The following is a 19,267-nucleotide window of genomic DNA, read 5'->3' on the forward strand; positions in this document are numbered from 1 at the left end:
ACGTGAAAACCTTGTGATCTCGAGAGCTGGTGATGGAGTGCTTTAGATAGAGAAAATACCAGCAGCGATGAATGAGAAAAGCTTTAAAGTTATTATTGTAGGTGACTTAGAAGTAGGGAAGACCAGCTTCATTATCAAATATACGCAGAATAAATTTTCCCAAAAGTACAAAGCAACCCTTGGAAGTAAGACGTTAAATATATAATACGTAAAGTTCGTTAAAGCCACCGTTCTGTTTTAGTGGACTGCGTCACATCAGAAGTACGAAAAACACCTACGGACGTAATCAGAGTAGCAGTGAGTTGATGTGATTGTATTATAAGTGCAATATACCTCATAGCCATGGTTTATATATTGAACTCATGATCATGAATCCCCTTTCATTATTTGCTACACTACTGCAGAAATAGTTAACTACATTAGAACATTAAATTTACAAAACACTAGATTGATATCAAGATTTTATTATGAATTGCACATATTTCGACATGTGAAGGTTTAGAATTGGTTGCTAGTATAATCAATCAAAAGTGTTCTAGTGGAGAAAACTCACTGAAAGGGTGCATGGTTTTGCTTGTGCCCAAGCCTGGTACGTACATTGGAATAACAACCTTACTGTTGATCTTCGGAGCTCAAGCTCCCAACACAGCAATTGCTGTGAATTGCATGGTTATACCAACATGTCGTGTTCAATCAGAAAATTTGGTTGCTTGTTCAATAGAAACCTTGACTTCAATATCACCATATACCTGCCTTAGAATTGTTATGGCAATATTGAAGTCAAGGTTTCTAACTGAACAAGCAGCCCAATTTTGTAATTAATTATAAGATGTTGTTAATCGATTCACAGCAATGTTGTATTTGGAGTTTGATTTCTGAAGTTTTAACAGTAAAATTGTTATACCGATATCTGTACCAGGCTTGGGCACAAGAAAAATCACCCTCTTAACAAGTTATCTCACTAAATATCCCACTAGAACGTTTTCAATTACATTAGTAACCAAGTTTATACCATAAGAGCACCTGCTAAAGCTGCTTTTTCACTTTTTATAGTAACCTCATGGATTTTTATATCCAATTTTAGTCAGCTTTATTTATGTTCCGAATATCTCGAAGTATATTTATGCAAATCACAAATTTCCCTATGATTCACTGTAGGGATGTCACAACATAGAAATTTTTATTTCACATGTCATAGAGGTTTATGTCACGACATGTCGTATGTCATGACAAAATATCAACTTAACATCAGCAATATTAACTATGATATCAACAGCCAACATTGCTCATACTTATCAATTTTTCTCATATTGATTGCATCATATTTGATCAAAAAAGCATTATTATTATTATAAGTGTGCATTATTAGGATATATTTATGTCACGACATAAAGAAGCCTATATCATATCATGGAGCTTTATGTCATGACATGTCGAATGTCACGATCATCGTAGCATCCCTAATTCACTACTGCTGGTCCCTTGATATTTTATTAGGCAGCTGTTGTATTAACATCTAGTTTAATGGACATATAGTGTAATATGTGTATAAAATACAACTTATAATATAGCTCTGGGATATTTGTGGCCAGGAGAGCAGTCGTGTTGCATTAATGCCACAGTTCTGTAGAGGAGCACATGCCTGTATCGTAATGGTAGATATCACGAGACAGTCAACTCTAGATGGAGCAATACAGTGGAAAAAGACAGTAGACAAGCAGGCACTGTTACCTAATGGTAGTTCTATACCATGTCTCCTATTAGCCAATAAAGTATAAAATTTGCATCCTATTTAACAAAGTTTAACTTCAGATTTTTTTTAGTGTGATTTACCTGTGGGTAATGTAGCAAAAGAAGATATCGTTAAAGTCAGTGAAGAGCACAATTTTCTTAAATCAGTAGAAATCTCAGTTAAGGAAAATCAAAATGTTGCAGAATCTATAGAGTGAGTCAGCGATATAGTTGATACAGTATGTGTTATTAATATTACAGGTATTTAGTTGATGTAATGTTAGCACAAGAAGCAAACTCTACCAAACTTAGCAGAGATGAAGTGGATAGTGCAATAAGAGACTTGGAATTTCCTCCTCAAAAGCAAAGAAATGTTTGTTGTAATTGAGTTAAATTATGTACATTTACACCATTATAATAAAGTATCTTCACACACCAATGCAGCCAGGTTCTATTGTAGCCTAACCAATTTCCCAGTCCAACACGTTAAACCAGTAATATGTCATGTGGTAGCCTTCTCTGGACTCTGCATTGAAGCACCCAGGTAAGAGTGATGGTTTACAATTGCAGTTTGATAAAGGCACTGGTTCAGTGTACTTGTAGTCCCACAAGATACGGCAATTTGGGTGAGATGCATCCACAATTACAGACGAGTAGAAAATGACATCAATATAGGTGTGCTCTTTACTGTCTAAACAAAACAACTATTGTCAGAAGTAATAATTAATGCACATACCATCTAACTCTTTTGATATTGTGTATGTGAGGGGTCCATGATCACACTCGCCCACTTGAATCTTGATGGAATCTGTCCACGATGTGTTTGGCTTCAATGGCGGGGTCTTTACTGTATGCAGACACTTCTTTCCATTGTTTTCTCCCGGGTACCACGTGTCGTTCACTGTTAGAAGAAACGTGACAGATAGTACTTCGCCGCTGCTAGCTGATTCCAGCTTCGTTCCTGCATACGCATTTTACATTGAAGCGATTCGATTAGCTATATTTTCTGACCTTCAGCCAGCAAACATGGTGCAGCAAACGCCAGTAAAATTATAATACACGATCGATTCATTGTGTTATCTTGCAACCTTTGCAAGCAATCACGTGTGACCTCCACTAGCCACTCCCCACAGCGCGGTACTTTACGAAAGATGAATAATAATGACTATACATAATATCCTATAGTGATTGCAGTGTTTTAGGCTTTAGTGAATCTTGATATGATCTCTTCTAGTTTCTCTTTATTGTACACTGCAAACTTGCCACCAACTTTAACTGACGCCATCTACAGAGTCCAATACATGACAACACCATAAACAAGCAAAGTAGATTGCTAATTTATCATCAGCCACTTCCTCAATTTTGATGTAAGTGGGAAGTAATTTTTGATTTATTGATTATTGAAGAAAGTACAGCAACAGCAAGCTACCTGTCACTACAAGGATTATCAAAAACCTCCTTAAAGCTTATGCTTACACTTTACCACCAGGAAGAAATGTTTTTGCAGCTGAAAATGTTGGCCAGTTTGTCTAAACATTGAAGTGCTGGCACATAAGATCAATTATAGCAGTAACAAATTTAGAGGCGGCAGGGTGGAAGGTGATGCGGGTAAATGATGAGAAACTAGAAATCAACTTTGCCTGGCCTTATTACATACCTCCACATTAGTAGAATTTAACTTCTCTTCCATTACTTGTTTAAGAATTTTTAATGCTTTCTCTTCAGCGTCAGCTAATGTCATGCTCTATAATGACAATTTGTGATGGTGAATAATTATACAAAGAATGAAGGCTACCTTATTATATTCTTCTTGTAATGTTGTCTGTGCTATCTCTGAACCAGACCCTGTAAGATATAACATTCACAATACATACTATATTATACTACTTTACCAATTGCTTTAGCATCATACTGCATGTATGTCCCTGATGGGTCTACGTGAAAGCTGTATTAAAAAGTATAACAATTATGTCAAGAATTGGTTGTAACATACAGTTTAGCCCCTCCTTCATCCACACCTGCCATCAGTAGAGCAGTTCCGAATGGGCGACTCTGTACATGTAGTTTAATAGATAATGATCCATGGCAACACACCCTTTACCATTGCATCTTCTTCATCTTCTCCAAACTGCATCGCTAGGTTACTGACAGACTGTGTGACACTCTCGACTGATATTTGTTCATTGTAAGTAAACCAGTAATTCTGTAATTACACATGCAATTGTGTAATTCAGCTGGTGTACAACATTACCTGTGCTTCCACTCTTGCTTTGTCTACCATGGTTCTTGCATCTGCCACCAAACCACTTACAGCACATGCTAGTGAAATATACACATTACAACACACTAAAAATACCAGCAATTTCTCTTACCAATGTGACTATCTATCTCTGAAATCTTTTCAATACTTCTTGACTCCATCAATACTGAAGTGACTCTCTTCTCCACAGCCAATACAACACCCTCAGAGGTCTGTATACCAATAGCTGTTGAGCCAAGCTAAACTTACTGTATAACAACATCTTCTTGATACCATATAGATAGTACCTTGATAGCTTCAATGGCATACTCAACCTGAAACAATCGTCCTTCGGGAGAAAATGTGTTGACTCCCCTATCAAAAGATAATAGTTTCTGCCGGTAACACAGTAAGCCAACACTCACCTATCATATTCTGATCTTGTCATAAACATTGTGATGGTATGTCAGCTGGATAGGCACATAACACAAAATTTTATATGTAATAAAGTATTGCACAAAGAACATGTGGTAGTTAATATATTGCAGGTGACCATCAAATCAATGACTATGATAGCACAATAGGTCTACACACACGACGTCTCTTACTAGTATCTTGTACAAGGATGAAAGTAGCAACGTTGATGCACGTGACTTTTAATTAATGCGCACTATCAAAATGGCTGCTGCAAGAGTAGGAAGATTTTGCAGACCGTTAATACGACCTGCTAGGAAGGTAAGAGAGAACAGCTATATTGAATTAGTTGTAATTAGGTGTTATTCACTCAGCTATTGTTACCTAGAGGATCTGCTGCCTCAACAGCCACAAATGCGTTAACTTATCAAGAGGTATATCGTGTGTTAGTAGACAAACGTCATAATTTTCATTGTAACAGTCACTATTCAATGTACCAGAGACTAAAGTGTCACAACTCAAGAATGGTTTAGCTGTTGCATCAGAAGACAGTGGAATTGGCACTTGTACAGTGAGTGTCAGTACAGGTGTCCTTTAACACTAACCACTCTAAGCTAGGTTGGACTATGGATTGACAGCGGTAGTCGATTTGAAACATTAGAGACAAATGGGGTAGCACATTTTTTGGAACACATGGCTTTTAAGGTAAGAGCTTTGTTACATAATGATTTCAATTTTTTTACTTATTTCCTACTGTCGCAATCATATTGAATAGAATAGTGTAGTTAAATTTAGTATGTTGCATGTTAGGGGACAAACAGAAGGAGCCAAACACAGCTGGAGTTAGAGATAGAAAATATGGGAGGTCACCTCAATGCTTACACATCCAGAGAACAGACAGCTTACTATGCCAAGGTGTTCTCCAAAGATCTTCCTCAAGGTAAAATGTTACAGCTTATGTTGTAAGTATGTGTAATGTGTGTTGTTTTGCCATCAGCTGTGGACATATTGTCTGATATGTTGCTGGATTCCACTCTTGGTGAAAGAGAAATACAAAGAGAGCGAAGTGTTATTTTAAGAGAAATGCAGGTTAGTTATCATGTGTAGTTGTAATAGAACTAAAATACTATACGGTACACAGTGTATTTTAAAGTATACACTATATCAACTCAAGCATGTGTAGAAAGAATTAAGGCTATGATAGATAAAAAGCTGTTCTCATTTTCACAGTGAAGTTGCAAGCATGCTATACATGCATTCAGAGCAGATTATAACTATCGTTTATCTGACATTATGTCAGATCAAAGTCTAAGTTGATCTGACGTGACCTGACATTGTATAACAATGAATGTGCAAGGTAGCCAATCTACTCTAGGGATTTTAAATGCTTTGACATTGCAAATGATGATTATTTTGACACCTAAAACTCCTTACACTGCATCATTGTTAAGCCACCACATAATGAATCTATAGTAGTATTGACGATGATGAAAATCCATCCCAATGCAATTTTTTGTTTAGCTAGATCTAGAATTTTAAACAGGGGTAGAGAAACATTATGCGTATGAGTTATACTGGGATTGAAATTAGTAAGCAATGAAGTGGATGGGCATAATTATTCTAGCTAGTAATCATTATCATACTGCAGGACATTTAAAAGGCTGTTGAAGCCATTTGGACAGTGTCTGAACTTGATGCAGAATACACACTTTGTTGAAAGGTGAATGAGACTTTTTTTTTCAGCACTGATTGCTCTATTAGAGTAGCTGACTGCTCTATTTTAGAGTATTTTGATCCTTTTTTTTTTTAGCAGAAAGTGGTCGGCCATCCTTGACCAATTTAGTAGGTAATCAGGCAGTCTTCAAGCTAATATATCTGATATCCAACTGCTCTGCATGCATTTATATCAATGTCTGGTCTGGTTCATAATTACAGTGAAATCTCTAATCTAATTAAGGACTAGTTTATGTCATTGGTCTCTCTACTGCTACACACATTTTTGTACTGGGTCATTATTAGGAGGTTGAAACACAAGTGGAAGAAGTGATTTTCGACCATCTCCACTCCATTGCTTATCAAGATACTCCACTGGGCTGGACCATATTAGGCCCATCAGAAAATATCAGGTAGAGCTATATCAGTGTGATGGTATCTTAATAGTTAGTTGTGTTGTTCTTGTAGGAGCATCAGTCGTAAAGATCTTGTGGATTACATCTCCACTCACTACACTGCTCCTCACATGGTGCTGGCTGCAGCTGGAGGTGTGTGTGTGTGTGTGTGCGTGCATGCGTGCGTGTGTACATGCTTTGTTATATGAAATACAGTGATTGTGTATGCTAGGTGTGAGCCATGAAGAATTAGTCTCACTTGCTGAGAAACACTTTGCTGGCCTATCGTCACGTGACGAATATGTTGATATTACACCTTGTAGATACACTGGTAGTGAGGTATGTCTGTCTGTAGTATATGTACTAGTAAGAGTAAATAATGGAAGAGAGAGTATCCAACTGCCATTACTGCATCAAAAATGAGCACATCAAGTAGAGAAGCCATCCTGGAGTGCTATCAAAGTAAGTGTTGAATGAAGTAATAAACACCTTCTAGCTCAGACTGTTTGACTTCAAATCATGCCTGGGCACTTCAAACAATCTGAGCTAGAAGGTGTTTATTACTTCATTCAACGTTTTCTTTGAAAGCACTACAGGATGGCTTCTCTACTTGAGTGCTCATTTTTGATGCAGTATATGGCAGTTGGATACTCTCTCTTCCATTATTTACTCTTGGTACTAGTGTACATAATTAAAAATGAATTAGGGATCCAAGCGATAAAAGCTATTGAAGCAAGAGAAATGTTCCCTCACATCTATTCTTCATTGTTTCTACTGCTGCGGCATGGGCACTAGTTGGCCAGTCGCTTCGTATAGATAGATAGATATTTTTAACTCCACACAATCGGCTTCCTTACAGGAGAACATATTACAATATACATACGTACTATATTACAAAAACAAACACTACAGTTAGCTACAGTTACAAGTTCAGTTACAAACAGGACAATACATACACAAAATGATCATTACAAAAACTATTCAAATAGTGTTTGGTAGTGCTATTGTGGAGGGAAGCTGGTACAATGGGATGCTTTATATCTAAAGAATCACTGTGAGAAGGTAAAGTTGTATCGATATGGAGATTGGAGACATTAAAAAATGGCTTAACCCTTGTATGATAATGGGTTTAGGTGCTACCAAAGTGAATGGGTGGCTCCAAGGGGATACATCTAGTATGATGGTATTGGTGTAACATTACAGACAGGATGACATTGAATGAGATATTGAAATGGCAGCCACTGCAAATGCTGGCAATACAGCGACATAATTAATGATCTCAAGGATTTAAATTTTCATTATCAGACGAATATGAATGAATGAGATGTATCGATATATGAATGATGATATTACAACCTTGGGAAGACCCCTACATTATTATTATTATTATTATTATTATTATTATTGCTTTATGGTGTAAACACACCAAAGGTCTGTTGGTAACATGTACCAACAGCCGCGAAAGTACATTACATTACATTACTTATTTACCTACTTACTTACTTACTTATATACACACATACATACAGATTCTACAAGTAGTTCAGGTTTGAGGTGGGTGGATGTGACTGGTGGCATCTTGAGCAAGGACAGAGATAGTGCAATGAGCAATTGTTGTTATCTTCAAAGTTAGTTATAAAATGATCCCAGGGAAAAGTTTTTAGTTTTGATTTTAGCAGAGGAAACGTTAGATCCAAGTTAAGGATAGGCATGGCATTCCAGAGAGTTGGTAATCTATGGAAATAAGAATGTCTAGATACGTTATTTAAATGATGAGGGATGATCAATTTGTTGCTAGTATTAGCTGAGCTGAAGTTGATATGATCATGAATATTGAACTGTTTAGATTGTACCTTGATTGATTTGATTGCAAATAATATATCTTGTAACTCGAACAGGTACATCAGAGGAAGGATCCTTAGTTTTACTAGACGGGTTTTGTAACTACTGGTGTAATCATTTAATAGATACTTAGTGGCACGGTGCTGGATTTGCTCGAGAGTTAAAATGTCTTTCATCAGGTGTGGACGCCATAGTTGGGTGCAATAGAGCAGCTGAGATCGAACCATTGAAATATATAATGTGACCAATGTAGAAGTAGAATGGGTAGAAGCAATAGTACGACGTATTAGTCCCAATACCTTATATGCACGAGCAGAGATTGATTTGTAGTGTTTGTCCCAACTTAGATTCTCAGATAATATGAGCCCTAAGTCCTTGTGTGAGTCATTATGTGGTATAGTAATATCCGAAATGGTGTAGGTGGTTTCTAACTTGCATTTAAATGATAAATGTACGAATTTTTTTAGATTAAAATTCAGATCTGTCTCTCTGGACCAAGTAAATAAAGCGATGATATCTTCTTGCAGAGCGATGTAGTCAGATGTAGTACAGATGTGCATGAAACACTTGGTATCATCGGCAAATTTTAGGAGTTGGTTTTGGTGTATATATGATGTCATGTCATTTATATAAATTAGAAATAGCATGGGGCCAAGTATGCTGCCCTGGGGCACACCTGAGAGAACTGGCAGTAAATCGGAGTAACAGTTGTTAATGCAAACACGTTGATATCGATCAGTCAGATATTCCCCGAACCAAGCCCAGAGTGTACCAGTTATTCCAGCAGACCAAAGCTTGTTGAGCAAGATGGCATGAGATACGGTATCGAAGGCTTTACTGATATCGAAGTACACCACATCAGTTTGTGAGGGGCTGTTAATTATGTAGTCTAGGAAAATTAGCATTTGTTGTAAGGTTGAACAGTTTTTAGTGAAACCAAACTGAGAACAACTAATATATTTACTAATGTGAGTGATAATTTTGTTGTAGATTAGTCTTTCAAGAACTTTAGATGTGTTGGATAGGAGCGAGATGGGACGATAATTTCTTACAGAACAATGGTCGCCAGCTTTGAAGATAGGTATTACTTTGTGAATTTTCCAGCTAGAAGGTAAGGTGGCATGACGTAGTGACATGGAAAACAGATGATGTAGTAGCTCACACAGAGGTCCTGCACAGCTGTGAAGTACTTTAGGAGCAATTCTGTCAATGCCGCAAGATTTCTCAACATCTAATGAAATGAGAGCTTCAAAAACATCAGTGACAGTAATAGTTATGGAGTTTAAGGATTCATGTGTGGTGGGTAATTGTCATGGTTTGCTGGTGAAGATGAATTGTGAAAAACAGAGTGGAAATATTGATTAAACAAATTGGCCTTGCTGGAGTCAGTGCTAGCAGATGAAGAGTCAAAGTTCATGATAGGAGGATTAGTATTAGACTTAGTGATAGATTTTAGATATTTAAATATTTTGTTGTTGTTAGTTGGGGCAGAGGTGAAATTCATAGTTCTGTTTGGCTGCTTTTATTTTGTCTTGAAGAGAGTTCTCAAGGGAGTCAATGATATGGGAAATGTGATATGTTGGGTGCCGCTTATTTCTACGTCGAAGAGTTCTGAGACGTTTGATGCAGTGCCTTATTTCTGAATTGAACCATATGGGGTGTCGGTCTGAATGAACTTTATTTACAGGAACGAACAGTTCCATGGCTGTAATTATCTGATATTCAACAATGTGCCATATATACTCAACGTCATCACTTGAATAGCATGATGTAAAGTCAGAGCAACATAGGTAGCCATGTAAACCTTGGTAGTCACCTTTGGAATAACCAAATGTAAAGTAAGTGGTTGGCCTAGAAGACATTGTAGTACTTGTAGACAGTGAAAAGGTAATGTTGAAGTGATCAGATGGTAGTAGTGGAGTTGAATGGACTTGTAAATTGGAATATTGTCATCTAAATTAGTAAGAACCAGGTCTAGTATGTTGCCATGATTATGGGTAGGTATGTCAATGAGCTGACTTAAACCAGTCTGGAAAACCAGATCACAAAACTGATTGGAAGGAAGAGAATGACTTGACAATGAGTCCCAGTCTATGTCTGGAAAGTTAAAATCACCAAGAATGATTAATTGATCAGAAGCATTAGATAAATTTGAAAGAAAATCGAACAGGGTTTCATAATAAGTAGCAGTACTGTTGGGAGGTACGTAAACTGTGCAAACGGTGACAGGATTAGGTAGATTCAGTATGACACATATGGCTTCCAAGTTTACAGGTGAAGTTAACTTCTGGGAGGAGATTTTGTCGTTGACTGCAATGAGGACCCCACCACCACGAGATTGACGATCGTGACGAAACAGGGTATAATTGGAGGGTAGAATTTCATTATCAAATATGCTATCGGAAAGCCAAGTTTCTGTTAAACCAATTATATCAAACCATTTAGAGTAAACTACAGATTGGAATTTCTGGAGTTTATTTACTATACTTCTGGAATTGGTATAAAAAAAAGAGAGTCATTGAGAGGTAGGTGTGACAACTTCCATTGTAGAATTACTATTAGAAGTGTTTGATGCTTCAGATCTAGATTTAGGTACAAAGGTTGAATCAACTAGTTCACCATGTATTTGGTTTTTAACGTAAATTTTAGTGCCACGAATTTTAATGTGTTTTTTATCAGTTCCTGAACTAATCAGGCTCCAACGTTCCTTTAATAGTAGTTGCTCTCTCAGCTTTTCTTCTTTGCTCATATCCGGTTTGACTTGTGTGCCTTCGGGGATTTTGGATCTATTGTAAAGGATAGTATTTACATCAAAAGCACGAGATAATTTCACAAGTAGAGGTCTTGGCTTTGTTCTAGTTGAATCGAACTTTCCCAGTCGGAAGCAGTCTCTAATAGACTGTTCAGTGATGTCATTATTTGCTTCCTTCAAAATGTGGACACAACAATCGATATCTGACTTAGTGCGGGCACTCCTAGGAGTGCCAGTGGGTTTCTCTTTGATGCCATAAACCACGACATTGAATTTGCGATCTATGGGATTGTCAGGCACAGCTACATGTTTGTTGTTTGGTGAAGGAGTAGACTGTGATTTGCTGGTAGAAGGTTCTGAAGTGATCAGTTGTGGCTCTGGAATGATATGTTGAGTGATACCAACAATTTTCTTGGGTTGGGGACTTTCAGCTTTCAAGTCTGTGACTTCTTTTTTGAGGCTATCAATGGCGGATGTAAGCTCATGTAGTTGCTGCTCTTGAATGGCTAGGCGACAGTGGGGACAGTAGAATGGATCATCTCCATCTTGGTAGACTTTATAAAGTGTTTGTGAGAGACCGGCACACTGCCTGTGAATCCAGGCGTTGCAGGTACTTTCACAGTATATGGCTTCTTGTCCTTCTGCATCTTTTGTGGCATCTATGATAGGGTCCAAACAGATTGGACAGATCGTTGCATCAGAATCACCAGGTGAGTTTGGCGGTGGTCGCTTCCTCTTGGAACGTGGGGTTGTTGTCATTTTGCCGCCTCAATCTAAATAAAGAACACCATGAAGAAAAAACGAACCTGAAATCACAGTGACTAGCCTTAGGTGGTACCGTTATTAATAACATGCCACGGTACAACAGCGTCTCAACGTAGTGGCGGAGAACACGACAGGAAACAGTCCTGAGCAAAAACAGCATAAACGTTTCCCACCAGATCACGTACATTAACATGTAACAATTATTTTGTTCAATGCCAAAGTAATTTTCCCACATGGCGATGTTGTAATACCATCATTCGTATGTCTTGTCGCAATAGTTTTTATCGCTTGGATCCCTACTTCATTTTTAAATTTAAGTTTTTAAATACATGTAGCTATGATATACGTTTGTGACTGTTCTATTAGAATATTAAACATGCTAGTGTGACTGCAGCTAGTTTATTAGAGTATCTCTAGTGAAATACACAGGACGTGTAATGTTATCTATGTGGAATACTGGGCAATGGCACAATGCCACCTTAATGACCATTCTACAGTCAACACGCATGCATGAAATTAACAATTGCAACACATAAAGCTACTACTATTAAAGCCTACAATGTTAACTAAATACAGTCAGTATTACTGTTACATATGCAAGCATGGTCGCTTTATATAATTTCGTTGTGTCTAAATACGGAACATGTTGACACATGCCTTGATATGGCTTCGTTGTATGAAGATGACAACCAGCATGATTAAAAATAAAATGAAAAGCAAGGTGCAGACGACAGGCACTTGTTGGAACCCCAAAAGGCACATGCCACTGGTGAGTTTGTTATTGTGGCTAGTGCTGGGCGATAGCAAAATTTTCACAAGATGATTGATAGTAATGAAAATATTACAATAACAATATTATTGTATCACGATAGTATCTCAATGACAGATCAGTAGTTAGCTGCTTGTACAATTGAGAATTTTATACCTAATCATTGCTCCTTTCTTGTGAAAAGACAAGAATATGGTTTATGAATAGAACTACTTAGTAGTCATTTAGTGTTACATTCATCACTATAGTGTAGAGGCTAAATGCCACGAAAATTAATATCACGATTCTCGATATTTTTAGACTATTGCCCAGCTCTATTGATTGTGGTGTAAATATGTTGGTCATTTGATGCATTATTTAGCCTCTAGCTTTGTGACTGTGGTCAGGCAAGACAGTAAGGAAGACAGACTAAAATTCTAGTTTGGGTGTTGTTTTTTTCTTCTGTAAGAGTTTTATTGTTATTTCTGGCATTAGTAATTACCACTAAAACTCGTGCTTTTCATCGCATAAGATATTTGGTGAGTTTTTATGGGCAGGAATTATGGGAGCATGTGCCACTTGGGGGGGGGGGTACTACTGTATTGTATGATAATCATGTGTGTACTTGTTCCATTATTGTTTTTATAGACCAGGATCCGTGATGATGACATGCCATATGCCCATGTTGTGATTGCTGTAGAGGTAAGAATCACTTTGTCATTGGGTGTGTAGCATATGGCTTCATGCAGTTGTGAATGTACCCTATAGTAGGAAATTTTTGAAAGGTTAAATTTTCAGAAAAGAGTGCCTGATTATAAGTTTGAAATAATATTTTCAAAAATTACCACGCTGCACCTTAGATAATTAACTAGAAGGGTTTGTGAATTCCGCGCACTAGTTAAGTGGAGGAAGCTAACAATAGTTGCATCAATCATTTACATTAGAATATTATGTTGCTGTGATTGTAGCTACAGTTAAGTTCAACGACCATCTGCATGGCTTTGGTAGAATCGTGTCCAGTTACCCTTTCCTCTTTCGTAGCTTGACTGAACCGTGTTGTTGGACTATTTCAACTGGTCTGCAGATTGAGCTATGGCTAGTTGACTTTCTTAGCCCTTCCAGCTATTTTCACTTTGGCTAGGATAACAAGACTTCAAGATTCGTGGTCTCACTTGCGATCAAGCTCGCAATCGTGTGAAGTTGAATCGGCTTCAGTGCCTAGCTAGCTACTGAGGTCTGTATAGTAGCTAACTAACCAATATAGTAAACAAACACTCGAACTTTGTTTATACAGCACTTCTAAGATGTAATATTGGTCATTGTAGCTAGCTTCGGATAAATTATGAAAAATCATTTCAAAAACACATTGTTATTTTAATTTTTTCGAAAATTTAACCTTTTGAAAATTTCCCACTATATTATATAGTTATACAACGGCCACGAGTGCTCTGCCTGATATAAACGCACGAGCCTGAGGGCCGTCAGGCCCGAAGGCAAGTGCGTTTATACAGGCAGAGCACGAGTGCACGTTGTATAACTGTTATGTACCACTCACCTAATAGGTGGGGAGAGTCTCACAAGACAGCTGTAACACTTATAAAGGCCAGGTTTCTAACATCGATTGTGGGTAACCAAGCCAGACGTTGCGATGATGTTCTCCCTGCAGTACTGCAGCCACCTGAGATATTGAGAGCTAGTACGCTATGGGTTATATCACTAACCTGCATTCGCTGTTCGACTCTCATCATGTAGTGCTCAGCATGCCAGCGTGCCATATAGACTAAGCACCAGACTAATCACCAGTGATTCTCTCGAGCGAAAAAAAGCAGCTAAATAGACGGTTTAAGTAAACAAAACCTAACTACTAAACGATACTAGTCTAATTCTTACTATTCACACTGGCTAAACTCGAATCTGGTGGCATGACAAAACTGGTTCCCACAATCGAACGTAAAGGTTAGTATTATTTAGAATATATTTGTTTTATTGAGTCATTGTCGAAGTGGACTACAGTTTAATCTGGGCTAAGGTGGCACCAGACTAGTAAGGTGTAAAAGTACGTTTATATATATGTAGACTAGAGTTGTGGCCACCCGCGTTGGCTTTTTCGATTGCCATTGGCTGCTGTAAACATTATACGTATTGGTGACGTTATGGCCCACAATCGACCTTTACATGTCAGGCTATAAAAGAATTCGAGTGATCTGTGAAATGTCTTTCCTCCTATTAGGTGAGGTGTCGTAGTGGTCTTCGCCACCGGCACTTGTGCTATACTGCACAAAACCGCAGCCAGTGCAATATCTGTATATTGCACTGCGGTCAGTGCATTATAACTTATAATGCACTCGTTGTGGTCTACAAAACCGCAACCAGTGCGTTATAAGTTATAATGCACTCGCTGCGGTCTGCAGCAGTGCAATATACAAATTATGGCACTGGCGGTGCCTTTGAACTGCCCACGCAGAGTGGTATATATATATATATTATATATAGTATCAGGATAGCCAATTAACAGATCTGCTGCATGTTAACACTGGTATGCTGTATTTTCTTCATACCACACAATATTGCAGCAGCAAAGTATAAAGTCTAAGCATGATACTTGGTCCCATTGAAATTGATAATTTTGAAGGGCCTGAAGTTAAATTTGAGTGAGATGAGCAAATGTAACACTGGTATTTCCTTCTTATTGCACAGCAACTTTGTAACTCTTACTATAACACTATAAACAAAACAAAACATGTTCCAGTCCTATTTCCAGAGATCATGTGAACCCGATCGACTTTGCTGTGCTTGAGCATTCAGTGGCGAGATATGTAGAGAGCAAGTGGAACACAAGGAATGGGTTGGCTGCTTTTTGCCATTGCTCATCTCACTCATTATAAGCCTTTCATCAAATTAGGTCCCAAATCAACACTGGTAGAATTAAAGCGTAGAGAAAAGCAGCAAACCTCTAAGAAACAAGCATTAATGGTATACATCATTTTATCATGTCCAGCATGTCAGAATACATTACCTGGAACTGAACACACAAACAACCTTATCACTATAAACCCTATAGCTTGGCACCCATAAACAAAACACCAAGGTCACCACTACCAGGAGCCCATAAGTGCTGTGAGGCACCTTGTGGAGCTTATGAGCTCCTACTAGCATTACAAAAGCAATTGACACAAAGTGTTTTTGGAGGTCTAGCCAACAGCAGGTAACTAACCCAGGAATCATTCCTTCAGGCCACAGGCCAGTACACAACAAAGGCCACTAGATGATCACACAGGGCAACAACGACATGGGGCAAAGTCCATTTGTCAGACATCTTACTATCCCCATCTCTTTCTGTGGCATAGCCATTGTTTGAAGTAGAACCTCTGGAATCCGTGCTCCAATCTGCAGTCCATAGTATGTCAGTCATGAGAACCCCATTCTCAGCTGCTGGTGTACTGAAAGCTCCACAGACTGAGTGGTGTGCCAACCATGAGAGGTAATTGCCTTGTGGTGTTGATGTAAGGGGTTAGCTCCACTTGAGTGAAACTGACTGGTTTTGTCTTCATAGCGTCTTGAGCACTCAGTTTCTTGTCCCAAGTAAATGCCTGGGGGGTGCTCCAACAGTCTTCTTCTTCCATAGATAGGTGGATGCTATCTGGTCAATATAACCAAAGTCTTAGGTATAGTGCTTGGAGCTCTGACACCCTGTTAACACTCACAAGGGCCATTTGGTTGACAAGTCTATGACTCAGTTAGGGACAGGTCCCCAAGGTGTTGTGCCACCACTACATGCCCCACCCCCCAACCAGTACAAATCTAACAGTGTTGTGGATGGTCATGAAAATAAAACAGCTTTAATTTTAATGGAGTATACACTAGGTATAAGGCTAATTGGTATGACCATGTGACAGTACCTTGTAATGACATCATTTTCTTCCTTTTATAATGATCCTACAATAAGTTAAACATGTTGATAGCATTCTGAAATGGGTAATTGTTCCATCATGATGTGTGTACCATATAGGGTGTGGGTTGGGCACATCCAGACTACATCCCATTGATGATAGCTAGTATGGTAAGGTCCATACTGTTATGGTTGAGTTGTGTTATCACTCATCTCAGCTGGTAGGCAACTGGGATCGATCATTAGGTAGTGGTACTCAGATGGCCAGCAGACTTGCTCAGGTGTGTGTGTGTATGCGTGCGTGTGTTGTGTGTGAGTGTCTGTTGTTGAATAATATGATATTGTGTTCTCCATTTAGCATGTTGCTTCTGGCAGTTCTGCTCGTGGCTTCATGTCTTTCAACACATGCTACACAGACACTGGTTTATGGTTAGTGTAATGTACACAACCATGTGATGTGTATCTTTAATTATCAGGGGTATTTACTTTGTGGCTGATCGTATGCACATTGATGATTTTGTGTGGAAAGTTCAGGAGGAATGGTGAGGTTACTACTTTGTTATGCTCTGTCAATATGATGGTGTTCTGGTAGGAAACACATTTGTACACATGTGACAGAAGCTGAAGTTGCTAGAGCAAGGAATGTATTTAAAACCAGCCTCTTCATGCAGTTAGATGGTGTGTGTTTGTGTGTCTGTGCTTGTGTCTGCATCTGTGTAATAAGACCAGAGATAAAATTTGTGCATGAATTATAAGAGACATGGCAATAGGCTTTCTTTTGGTAACACTCTCCTAACAAAATGATGTTGATGATGTGTGTGTCAGTTGGTGGAGGTTTCTTCATACTAATGACCAATGTGATGAGGTCCCTAATACAGGATCGGTGATCATATGAGTGAGATGAGCAAATGTAACATAAGGGTGCATGCACCCTTGGCATGAAATAGAAGCTTGCTTATAAAAATAATATCCATTGCAGCATATCCTTCACCTAATGGAAGTCACAGGTTTGTGGGACTTGACATGAAATTCTCCAGCCTACTTATACAGCCATTTTCTCATACTGATGAAGGCAGTCCATTATGCAGAACCGCTTGTCCCATGGAAAGGGTCCAAATTTGGTTGCATCCCCACTTAGGCTAAGCAACCTAAAGAGCATGTCTTCTGCTTTTACCATTATCTCAAGGTTTGGCTTGCAGATACTACATAAACATAACCAACTTCCATCATCTTGCTGCAGTGTGGCAGACTAATTCACTATGAAGCCCAGTCAAGTGACCTCTTGAGCTGGAGTACTCTACTGTTCCAACCCACTTGTCTCACTAGCCAGTTACCTGTCTTGACGACTCTTGAGCCATCAAAAGCAGATAATTGGCCCTGTCTTCTTGACTTTACATGATTTGTAAGGCTTAAAGCTACTTTTTCCAGGGCAGCAACTAGAATCTACAAGATTATGTATGGAAATCACCTAATTTTAAATGACAAGCTTTGAAGTACAGCTTGTATAAGAATAGTTGAGCTGTATTTTGTAGCTGGTCTTAATTTTTCATGCTTTATTCTGGAATGTATCTGGATATTGAAATTCCTTCTCATAATTCCTGCAAGCCTAATTGGGAAAGATGCACAGCTGATAACCGTTTAAGTCATCCGTTATGCATCCAGCTCTCAGTTTATTAAAGAGTACCCAAATATTACTGTAATCCTGGGATATTGTTAGAGAGGTCAACAAAAATCAGAGGTACAGTACTATTGCCTGAGCCTCTTGGACTTCTGAATAACTTTCTACAGAACAGATAAGCCCTACCAAGCCACCACCATCTCCATGATCTTTCTGGAATGTTGTAAAACATCTTGGAATAGTAATCCCCAAATTCAGGTAGAGTAAATTTCACCATACCATCAAGTTCAAGTGCTGAACCTTCCACTGGCTTTCAGGAATGCTTTTGGAGTAAAAAAACTGAATAGGATTTGATCATCGGTATAACAGTACAGTAACTCCTGTTTTGGCATCATGAGTTTCAGGTTGATCTCGTTGCAAGTTATCTTGGTGAAATGTTGTGAGAGATATTCCTAAGGCTCAATGGTGCTATCTGTTCATATGTGACAACATGGTTTGGGTGAGCTTCCCAGAAGCACACTAGGACTGAAACAAGCTGCTCTGTCTCCCATAAACATGTCACCTCACAGGGATGACTCAACCTCTCCTCAAACCCTTGCGGTGTTCTGAAGGATGTTGTTGATAACATTGCCCTACCAGCCACCAGATTCTTTCCATCGTCTGTTGCTTCTCATTTTAACACTGCTGATCTTCAAACTCCTCAGCATTAAATATCAACCAGTCTGAGGTACAAAGGACTTGTATGAGCAATCCATGTAGTTGCAGATGTGTTTTAGCTGTTTACAGCCTTACTGTATTTTATAATGATTCATAGATAACATAGCCCCTGAATCATCCTCTGGTATGTTTGTATAACCTGATCATCTTCATTGTGTACAGGCTCTACACCAGTGTGTGAAGACATTGGAAGGTAACTGTGCTGTGTATATCTTGCTACACTTTTGATCTCAAACCATAGACAAATGCTGACGTATGGTAGAAGAATTCCTCTTCCAGAGTTAGATTATCGTATTGAGGTAACAGTGAACTGTTTTGAGTTGCTTAACACTTCTGTATATGCAAGCAGCAAGTAGATGCCAAGGCAGTTAGAGACGTAATGGCCAGATATTTGAGGGACAAATCCCCAACAGTAGTGGCAATTGGTAAGCTGAGTATTGTCAT

At 38.5% G+C, this 19,267-nt stretch overlaps 4 protein-coding genes across 4 annotated transcripts in view; 2 read left to right on the forward strand and 2 right to left on the reverse strand.

Moving 5' to 3' along the window:
• LOC136259594 (ras-related protein Rab-7L1-like) lies at positions 1–2,166 on the forward strand. Its single transcript, XM_066053071.1, has 5 exons — positions 1–185; positions 242–297; positions 1,572–1,772; positions 1,824–1,945; positions 1,993–2,166. Exons 1-5 carry the CDS (start codon positions 68–70, stop codon positions 2,117–2,119), a joined length of 624 nt encoding a protein of 207 aa, XP_065909143.1. The 5' UTR covers positions 1–67; the 3' UTR covers positions 2,120–2,166.
• LOC136259596 (uncharacterized) lies at positions 2,106–2,897 on the reverse strand. Its single transcript, XM_066053074.1, has 3 exons — positions 2,743–2,897; positions 2,468–2,692; positions 2,106–2,422 (listed from the first exon to the last, which is right to left on the reverse strand). Exons 1-3 carry the CDS (start codon positions 2,801–2,803, stop codon positions 2,193–2,195), a joined length of 516 nt encoding a protein of 171 aa, XP_065909146.1. The 5' UTR covers positions 2,804–2,897; the 3' UTR covers positions 2,106–2,192.
• LOC136259591 (proteasome subunit alpha type-5-like) lies at positions 2,873–4,673 on the reverse strand. The gene is made up of 11 exons (XM_066053069.1): positions 4,579–4,673; positions 4,396–4,440; positions 4,279–4,345; positions 4,104–4,230; positions 3,983–4,050; positions 3,833–3,934; positions 3,725–3,783; positions 3,624–3,676; positions 3,527–3,576; positions 3,389–3,475; positions 2,873–3,016 (listed from the first exon to the last, which is right to left on the reverse strand). Exons 2-11 carry the CDS (start codon positions 4,422–4,424, stop codon positions 2,930–2,932), a joined length of 729 nt encoding a protein of 242 aa, XP_065909141.1. The 5' UTR covers positions 4,425–4,440; positions 4,579–4,673; the 3' UTR covers positions 2,873–2,929.
• Positions 4,619–19,267, forward strand: part of LOC136259583 (mitochondrial-processing peptidase subunit beta-like) — a 14,837-nt gene continuing 188 nt past the window's right edge. Inside the window, exons 1-18 of the mRNA XM_066053060.1 lie at positions 4,619–4,705; positions 4,759–4,818; positions 4,866–4,955; positions 5,003–5,089; positions 5,195–5,324; positions 5,382–5,473; positions 6,404–6,510; positions 6,566–6,645; positions 6,725–6,831; positions 13,248–13,301; positions 16,609–16,659; positions 16,707–16,769; positions 16,847–16,917; positions 16,965–17,030; positions 17,081–17,166; positions 18,986–19,016; positions 19,065–19,122; positions 19,173–19,248. Of these exons, the coding sequence (XP_065909132.1) occupies positions 4,634–4,705; positions 4,759–4,818; positions 4,866–4,955; positions 5,003–5,089; positions 5,195–5,324; positions 5,382–5,473; positions 6,404–6,510; positions 6,566–6,645; positions 6,725–6,831; positions 13,248–13,301; positions 16,609–16,659; positions 16,707–16,769; positions 16,847–16,917; positions 16,965–17,030; positions 17,081–17,166; positions 18,986–19,016; positions 19,065–19,122; positions 19,173–19,248 (1,381 nt within the window). The 5' untranslated portion in view covers positions 4,619–4,633. The remainder of the gene's footprint in view (positions 4,706–4,758; positions 4,819–4,865; positions 4,956–5,002; positions 5,090–5,194; positions 5,325–5,381; positions 5,474–6,403; positions 6,511–6,565; positions 6,646–6,724; positions 6,832–13,247; positions 13,302–16,608; positions 16,660–16,706; positions 16,770–16,846; positions 16,918–16,964; positions 17,031–17,080; positions 17,167–18,985; positions 19,017–19,064; positions 19,123–19,172; positions 19,249–19,267) is intronic.

The sequence above is a fragment of the Dysidea avara genome, chromosome 7 (genome assembly GCF_963678975.1).
Source record: "Dysidea avara chromosome 7, odDysAvar1.4, whole genome shotgun sequence".
Lineage (NCBI taxonomy): Eukaryota > Metazoa > Porifera > Demospongiae > Dictyoceratida > Dysideidae > Dysidea > Dysidea avara.

Bases quoted from the DNA above. Each gene is read 5' to 3' on its own strand.
- LOC136259591 (XM_066053069.1), bottom strand. From the start codon at position 4,424: ATGTTTATGACAAGATCAGAATATGATAG. The intron at 3,935-3,982 runs GTAATGTTGTAC...GTGTAATTACAG, and splicing joins AAGCAAGAGTGGAAGCACAG to AATTACTGGTTTACTTACAA. The intron at 3,784-3,832 runs GTAAAGGGTGTG...CTACATGTACAG, and splicing joins AAGATGAAGAAGATGCAATG to AGTCGCCCATTCGGAACTGC.
- LOC136259596 (XM_066053074.1), bottom strand. From the start codon at position 2,803: ATGAATCGATCGTGTATTATAATTTTACTGGCGTTTGCTGCACCATGT. The intron at 2,693-2,742 runs GTCAGAAAATAT...ATGCGTATGCAG, and splicing joins ACCATGTTTGCTGGCTGAAG to GAACGAAGCTGGAATCAGCT. The intron at 2,423-2,467 runs GTATGTGCATTA...TGTTTTGTTTAG, and splicing joins AATATCAAAAGAGTTAGATG to ACAGTAAAGAGCACACCTAT.
- LOC136259594 (XM_066053071.1), top strand. From the start codon at position 68: ATGAATGAGAAAAGCTTTAAAGTTATTATTGTAGGTGACTTAGAAGTA. The intron at 298-1,571 runs GTGAGTTGATGT...CTTATAATATAG, and splicing joins CGGACGTAATCAGAGTAGCA to CTCTGGGATATTTGTGGCCA. The intron at 1,946-1,992 runs GTGAGTCAGCGA...TTAATATTACAG, and splicing joins AATGTTGCAGAATCTATAGA to GTATTTAGTTGATGTAATGT.